At 41.9% G+C, this 8,010-nt stretch overlaps 1 protein-coding gene across 4 annotated transcripts; it reads right to left on the bottom strand.

The window, feature by feature from the left end:
- Nucleotides 1-2,396: 2,396 nt before the first annotated feature.
- On the bottom strand, nucleotides 2,397-5,879 carry LOC139566405 (myb/SANT-like DNA-binding domain-containing protein 4). 4 transcript variants are annotated; one of them, XM_071387549.1, is made up of 10 exons: nucleotides 5,762-5,873; nucleotides 5,378-5,448; nucleotides 5,114-5,290; nucleotides 4,962-5,023; nucleotides 4,793-4,879; nucleotides 4,664-4,705; nucleotides 4,422-4,595; nucleotides 4,307-4,342; nucleotides 3,261-4,208; nucleotides 2,403-3,166 (listed from the first exon to the last, which is right to left on the bottom strand). In XM_071387549.1, exons 1-8 carry the CDS (start codon nucleotides 5,869-5,871, stop codon nucleotides 4,307-4,309), a joined length of 759 nt encoding a protein of 252 aa, XP_071243650.1. In that variant the 5' UTR covers nucleotides 5,872-5,873; the 3' UTR covers nucleotides 2,403-3,166; nucleotides 3,261-4,208. The 4 variants fall into 4 exon arrangements, with proteins under 4 accessions (XP_071243651.1, XP_071243648.1, XP_071243650.1 ...); XM_071387548.1 differs by having other exon boundaries at nucleotides 2,405-3,166; nucleotides 3,261-3,372; nucleotides 3,654-4,595; nucleotides 5,762-5,876; XM_071387547.1 differs by having other exon boundaries at nucleotides 2,401-3,166; nucleotides 3,261-4,595; nucleotides 5,762-5,876.
- Between the last annotated feature and the right edge of the window lie 2,131 nt (nucleotides 5,880-8,010).

Below are 8,010 nucleotides of genomic sequence, written 5' to 3'. Positions count from 1 at the left end.
CAATGGGTGTTCTGTATGTGGGTATGCCAAGAATTCAAGAGCTGAAGTCACAACTTCTTTACCAAATAAAGTGTTTAGTTACTTCCCTCTAGTGGTGAATAGCGTAACATTATTATCATTATAAAATCTAACTCTCATCTAACTCCTATCATTTCATGAATGGACCAATTCCAGATATCTATTTTCTTCAGAGGGAAATGTTCTGGGAGTCGCTGCTAGCAAGGTACCTCACCATATAGAGTTCATTACTTTGCGGAATAGATCGTCCCCAACCTTCCTCAACCTTTCCGCCACTCAATTCCAGTGAAATGCTCTACTTATCTGTGCAAACGCTGGCGATGGGACTTGATGATAACCCGTCGAGTACATCAAATATGTTAATAGATGCAATGTAATTAGTAGAAGTTGATGAGGAGTGGTGTCCCTGAACACAGATTGAATCCAGAGGAAAATGAAGTGTCTTTGTGTGTTGAACGAAACGTTACATTTCCTTCTCATAAAAACAGTGTTCCCTGCAGGATGTGACTTTCTCTCCTCACCCATATCATAAACAGTGCGTTTTTTTAAAAATCTGATGGGTGCTACATGATGAAACTGCTAACGTTTTTCTGTGTCTTGAAACTTGAAACTTGTCCTCTATGTACAGCATGGGTGCCACCTTGTGGCAACGAGTCCAACATTACATTTCTAGAGGTCTTTTAAATGGCAAGCTAAGGGGATCAGTGGAATAACTGGTTAACCTAAAGCCCCACTCGAATGGATGACTTACAAGCAATATATATATATCCCAGTTGAAGTAGAAATTTACCAACTGGAGAAGGGGAGAGAATGGAAGAGAAGGAGAGAAGAGAGAAAAGGGGAGATAAGGGAGAGAATAAGAAAGGTCAGAGAAGAGGAGAGAATGGTTGAGGAGAGAATGGTAGAGAAGGGGAGAGAAGGAGAGAGATGAGAACATACTGTATGTCCTCAGATGACCAAACCTCAGCGTTGTTTTCTTAGTTCTACCCCTGGTTACTCCCCTAGTCAGTGTCCAGACCACTAGAGCTCCCTGCACTCTGCCAGGGATGAGTCAGCCACTTGGCAAACCTTTTCAACTCAGCGAGAGGCTCTGACCTGTAGCCATGGTTACAGCAAAACACAGGGAGGCCGCATTATCTCACACTACAAAAGCTGACATCTCTCTTTTGGAGAGTTCCAGCGAGAACTTTTTTCTTAAACATTTTAAGGGGGGATTTTTAACTTGTAAGATGTAAACTCAAATGTTTAAAAAAGTTAGAATACTGAACTAGAATTCTTATCTAGAATCTTTATTTGCTATACCAATTTTGAACTTATAAATTCATGATATATTGATGATGATATTATTGCCTTAACTCCCTTATCTTACCTCAATTGCACTCACTGTATATAGACTTTTTGTTTTCTTTTTTCTATTGTATTATTGACTGTATGTTTTGTTTATTCCATGTGTAACTTTGTTGTATGTGTCGAATTGCTATGCTTTATCTTGGCCAGGTCGCAGTTGCAAATGAGAACTTGTTCTCAACTAGCCTACCTGGTTAAATTAAATAAAGGTGAAATAAAAATAAAATAAATAAATATATACCCATTGATTCTTGAAGAATATAACATATCAATAGCTTAGTTCAACTGTCGTACCCCATCAGGGGCCTGTTGCACAAAACTAGGATAAGGGATTAAGCCAGGATATCTTGGTGATCCTGGCTCAATTGATCCGTAATCCGGTTGCACTAAAGATGGATAGGGGGCAGGAGGATATGTTATGGTATAAATTACCATGGAGATTTATTCTGTGGAGCTAGCCTGCTCCAGACCAGGCTAAATTCCAGGATCTATTTAATCTCATCCCTAATGTCAGTCAGCAGTCACCACAAATGGAAACCAATAGTTATTTCACTGCTCACTATACATTGTTATCACATATAACTAGACCCACTGTTATTATTTAAACGTTTGTGATCATTAATTTCAATGATTTTGGATAAAAAATGATTTTTAGATGATGTTGCTATCATTAGATCATTTACAGTTTCCCATAGACTATAAGGCTATATATAAAATGATAGAATATTAGGGCCACAGAGGGGAAAAAAACACAAGTCATAATATTGTAACCAGTTGTTTTAAAGGAGGACAGTTGTTAAAATGACAGATGTGGGGCATTTCGTGAAATTGTACTTCAGTATGGTTTCATAAACAAAGACATGCTGATGTGCCAGAATATTAAGTATCACATTGTCATAAGTATCAAAACTGTAAAAACAATATGTAGCTTTTCTGCAGAAAGAACCAGCCTCATAAATTTATGACTTTATCCTTTTTCTTCAGTGTGGCCCTAGTACTCTGTCATATAAACAAATACACATTCCATATGAATATAAAAACACAATGTGTAACATTATGTTCCTTTATTGAATAAGGACAAAACAAAGCAGGTAAACCATCAGCTCCTTTCGAAACTGAAGTCACAGTGACTCTACAAGATGGAAAGCACAGAATCCAAGCATATTATACAAAATGATACATACACATTCAAAGGTCTGTATATAACACACCCTGCATGTCTGCACACTAAAATAAATGCAGGACAAATCCATACACATCAACTGAACAGACAAATGAATGGATGCAGTAGCCTCCCTGCAGCCTTGTATTACACACAGTATACCGCACAAACATCATAAGAGGCCAAATTCGTCAAAAAACGAACCCAAAAAAACCCAAATTCCTCTGCCACCGCAGGACATATTTAACCAAAACTGAAAGCACACATACTAACTAAAATAATTCAACACATATTGGTCCCTCAGCAGCCGACCACTGTCGTCATCAGGGAAGATTGCCGGATTGTCCCAGTCCATGGCTGGTGGCACTCTGGGGGCCCTCTCCTTCCTCAGGCAGGCCACATTGTGGAGGACAGCACAAGCCACAGTAATATCACATGCCCTAACAGGGCTGACCCTTAATTTGTGAAGGCAGTGAAAGCGTGCCTTCAGGAGGCCAAAGGTCATTTCAACTCTGGCCCTGGTCCTGGCATGGGCATGGTTGTAGGCCTGCTGTGCTTCCTGGGGGTCTGTGAAAGGTGTCAGGAGAAAAGGCTGGCAGCCATACCCCCTGTCTCCCAGCAACACACCAGAGAATTCACCTGTCAACACAAAATCTCATCATTACTACCTCATAAACACAGTGATATTCTTGACACAGCCATGATGGTTATAAATAGGGGTTGTGTGGCTTACCTTGTGATAGGCACTGATAGATTTCAGAGGCCCGAAAGATTCTGGAGTCATGGACTGAGCCAGGCCATTTTGCCACAACATTGCTGATCACACAGTCAGCATTGCAGACCATCTGAAATCATAAGATGAGGAATATTACACCAATCAATGCACATCACTGGCAATGCAGAGTGTTCGTCAATGGACAATATCAAAAAGTTATGTTCACCTGAACATTAATGCTGTGAAAGGATTTCCTATTCACAAAATCAGCCTCATGGGCACCTGAGGGGGCTTTTATCCTTATGTGTGTGCAGTCCACTGCACCAATGACATTGGGGAAACCTGTCACACAAAGTAATGAGTATCCTACTATGTGTTAACAGTTGTCCTGTAATTTGTAGATCCTCTTACCTGCAATCCTATAGAACTCCTCTTTGATGTCACAGAGTCTTCTGTGGCCAGGGAAGGAGATGAAGACATCTGCTAATGCTTTGATAGCCAGACACACACTCCTTATTGTGCGGCAAATTGTGGCCTTGTTCAGCTGTTCTGCATCCCCCACTGAGTACAGGAAGGCTCCACTAGCAAAAAAGCGCAAGGCCACACAAACCATTTGCTCCACACTCAGTGCATGGCTCCGTGCAGTGCGGTGCTTAATCCTGGGACCCAGTAGTCTGCATAGATACCTGATGCCATCTGCAGAAAACCTGTATCTTTCATATAGATGGTCATCAGGGAAGGCCAGTGGGTCCAACCGGTCCCTGAAGACCCTTTCTCGCCTGAAGGCTCTCCTCAGCACAAGTGCTTCTTCATCCACCACATCTCGCACGAATGGGCATGCCATTGTCAGAGCAGAAAGGAACACACAATTTTGGGCCTTCATATAGGCTAGTGGCCACACCTGGTGCTGGGGGGGTGGGCAAAAGAGGGCGATGCCTTATAACGATGACTTGGTTGTACTGATTGCTGGGAAAATAAAAAAAACCTTAGAAAGATGCCACCGTCCTGTGTGCTCACAATAAGAGCTCATATGTCATGGCTCACTTGACTTTACGAGAATATACCTAATTTTTATTTTGAGCTGTGTCATCTTCTTGGAGCTGGGGGAGGAAAGAAAAATAATGATTAATACATTTGTGTTACAGTTAGCATACAGTGTACATTGAAGGCATATCTCACCTCCCTCTCAAGTTTTTTTATTTCAAGGTCCAGTTTCCTAATTGTCCTCTTTTTTATTTCGGACTCCAGTGCAAGATTTTCCATCTTTTTCTTCTTGTACTGAATGTCTATGTCTGCCAGTTCTATTTGGCGCCGGAGGTGGTTGCCATACAACTTTCTGATAGCTTGTGAGCTCTGTGAACACAATACAATTAGCGCAGCTGGAATTTGGCAGGATGTGGTGTCCTTTTATTAATACGCACTATGTTGCCAGGCTGGTTTTCCCACTGTATAGCATCTGGGTCCTGTAAAAGAAATTAGATTTTTTGATTTTGATGAGGACTCCTCACCATTGTAGAGTAAATAGTACTTTCACAGTCTTAACATGATACCTCATGCCTTCTGGAATCCAGAGAGATGGTCTCCTCCTCATCATCGTCTCCATCATGTGCTGTTGCTGCTGCACTGGGGCCTTCACCCTATCACATTTAATCGGATTCATATTGAAGCTAGTAGACAAGACATGCCAGGCCTACAGTATGCCTTTGATGGAGTACTCACTGGATCAGCATCGTCTGGTGCTTGTGCTGGTGGCTCTAACAGGAACACAGTGCTGCCAGACACTGCAAGGCAATAGGTAAACCAAAGTCAGACAGTCCAAATTGATTCAATATGAATGTGGTTGTATCCCATGTAGAGATGGAAGGACATACCTTGAATGAAGCGGGTGGCATCTTGGGAGGAACCTATGCTCGTCTCTTTCCCCCCAGGGATCCCCTCTAAGACGGGCCTGCCTTTATTTAGCTCCAAGGCCATGTCCTCTGCTGGGGTAAGGTCAGCCTTTGGTGACCCACCACCCGTGCCTTGTCTGTGGGTATTCTTTTTCACTGCTAAAACAGTACAGACAATGTGTGAGCAGGCACCTTCTGGGTACAATATATGCTTGTGCTTTGTTAAATATTAGTCAGGGACCATACCATTCTGCAGAATGTTCTTGTATTTGATTTTGACCTGCTGCCATGTCCGTTTTGGCCCGTTCATGTTTAATCTACACACACACACACACACACACACACACACACACACACACACACACACATTTAATGGAGTCACACTGCAAAAAATTACTTGGTATTTTTGTCTTGTTTTCAGTAAAAATATCCAAAAATTTATCATGGCTTTATACAGTGTGATGGAGTTACTTTACACAATTTCACTCATATCTGCAGTGCATTTCAATTAAAAATTTAACCGTTTCATAATTACAGTACAACTGCATTTTTGGAGATGTGAATTAAATATTTGAATTGTAATTGTGATGTTTCAGCGGAGCGGTGAGTGTGTAATTGTGCACTACTTACGCATTCAGGCGGTCTGCAATACTTTGCCACGCTTTTTCTCTTTGCTTTATCACTGTGGCGGTGTTGCCTTTCTTCTTAATTATATCTTTTACCTCCTCGTATGCCTCCATGAGGATTTGTCCTTCCGACGGGGAAAAGTACGCGGCTCTAGTTGCCATGGTAAATCAGTTAATCTGTGATCTGTGGCGGGGTCTATTTGAGTGAGCCGTGAGCGCGCACCTATCCAGGATTGGTTTCACCTGGCTTAATGAATCCGTGTCTGCTCATCCTGGCTTGGTCTTTGTGCAACCAATTAAGCCTGGACGCACATGTTTTGGCTTCATTGAGCTCAGCTGAGTCATTTATCCCGGATGTCTTAATTCTACTTTTGTGCAACAGGCCCCAGAACACAAAATATAAGCTTGTTTTTTACTGCAATGTTTGTAAACAATTTAAAAGTAAACAAACACTGTATAACCTCAAAACATCCATGATATCCATGATATACATTATATCCATGATATCATGGATGGTCAGTCCTTGCATCCATAGCTCTGTCTATGAATTTCAGAGTGATTACATTTCTCCAGGCCCAACCCTCAGCTTTTTACCAAAATAGAGGTGGGGTAAGCACTTTCTTATTGTTTCAATGAAGAACTCTTGCTTTAAGCCACAAGTATAACAAATCTGTCTACCAACATCTCCAAGCCATATAATACAGTTTTGGGGTTGGGTTAACACCAGTATCAATAGCAATATTAAAGACATTGATGGATCGCTAGCTGATATGGACAAGGAGTGACAGTCACACTCACATCCTGGTACTACAACTCCTGCCCTGAGATGACTAGTCAATGGGAACACGTGATTGGTTGCTTGGCTGGTCTTTACAGAGCCCTGTCTGTTGTGTCTTCACTACTATCCCAGCATCCCCCATAACAGTGGCTCATCATATGCATCTCTTAAAGATGGGAAGTCACAAGTCCACCACACCTGTCAGACCCACCAGACCCAATACAATACCTTATTCTGTTCATCTTGAACTGTATGAACCCTTTGACCTGAAACGTGATACACTGAAATAATGCTGCATTTACCATTACACCGATTTGTTTGTTCTCTTAGGATCAACATTGATCAGAGAGACAGAGAGACAGAGAGACAGAGAGAGAGAGAGAGAGAGAGAGAGAGAGAGAGAGAGAGAGAGAGAGAGAGAGAGAGAGAGAGAGAGAGAGAGGGAGAGAGAAGAGAGAGAGAGAGAGAGAGAGAGACAGAGAGAGAGAGAGAGAGAGAGAGAGAGAGAGAGAGAGAGAGAGAGAGAGAGAGAGAGAGAGAGAGAGAGAGAGAGAGAGAGAGAGACACAGAGAGAGAGAGAGAGAGAGAGAGAGAGAGAGAGAGAGAGAGAGAGAGAGAGAGACACAGAGAGAGACACAGAGAGAGAGAGACACAGAGAGAGAGAGAGAGAGAGAGAGAGAGAGAGAGACAGAGAGAGAGAGAGAGAGAGAGAGAGAGAGAGAGAGAGAGAGAGAGAGAGAGAGAGAGAGAGAGAGAGAGAGAGCGAGAGAGAGAGCGAGAGCGAGAGCGAGAGAGAGAGAGAGACAGAGACACAGAGAGAGACACAGAGAGAGAGAGACACAGAGAGAGAGAGAGAGAGACAGAGAGAGAGAGAGAGAGAGAGAGAGAGAGAGAGAGAGAGAGAGAGAGAGAGAGAGAGTGCCCACAAAATGAGGTGGAAACTGAGCTGCACTTCCTAACCTCCTGCCCAATGTATGACCATATTAGAGAGACATATTTCCCTCAGATTACACAGATCCACAAAGAATTTGAAAACAAATCCAATTTTGATAAACTCCCATATCTACTGGGAGAAATTCCACAGTGTGCCATCACAGCAGCAAGATTTGTGACCTGTTGCCACAAGAAAAGGGCAACCAGTGAAGAACAAACACCATTGTAAATACAACCCATATTTATCCTTATTTATTTTAACTTGTGTGCTTTAACCATTTGTACATTGTTACAACACTGTATATATATAATATAACATTTGTAATGTCTTTATTGTTTTGAAACTTCTGTATGTGTAATGTTTACTGTTAATTTGTATTGTTTATTTCACTTTTGTATAATATCTACCTCACTTGCTTTGGCAATGTTAACAGCCATTTATGACAGATCATTCTTCAAGATGTTTTAGCATTCATAGACAAACAGCAGGGTCAAAATATAATCACAGTGGTTATAGAGGGTGCAACAGGTCAACCCCTTTA

This window comes from Salvelinus alpinus, chromosome 38, assembly GCF_045679555.1.
Source record: "Salvelinus alpinus chromosome 38, SLU_Salpinus.1, whole genome shotgun sequence".
Taxonomy (NCBI): Eukaryota; Metazoa; Chordata; class Actinopteri; order Salmoniformes; family Salmonidae; genus Salvelinus; species Salvelinus alpinus.
This window is presented reverse-complemented; position numbering and strand designations above follow the sequence as displayed.

Excerpts from the sequence above, each read along its gene's own strand:
- LOC139566405 (XM_071387547.1), bottom strand. The coding sequence starts at position 5,871 with ATGGAGGCATACGAGGAGGTAAAAGATATAATTAAGAAGAAAGGCAAC. Across the intron at positions 4,706-4,792 it reads TGGATTCCAGAAGGCATGAG|GACCCAGATGCTATACAGTG; the intron begins GTATCATGTTAA and ends TTTCTTTTACAG. Across the intron at positions 4,596-4,663 it reads AAAACCAGCCTGGCAACATA|AGCTCACAAGCTATCAGAAA; the intron begins GTGCGTATTAAT and ends TTGTGTTCACAG.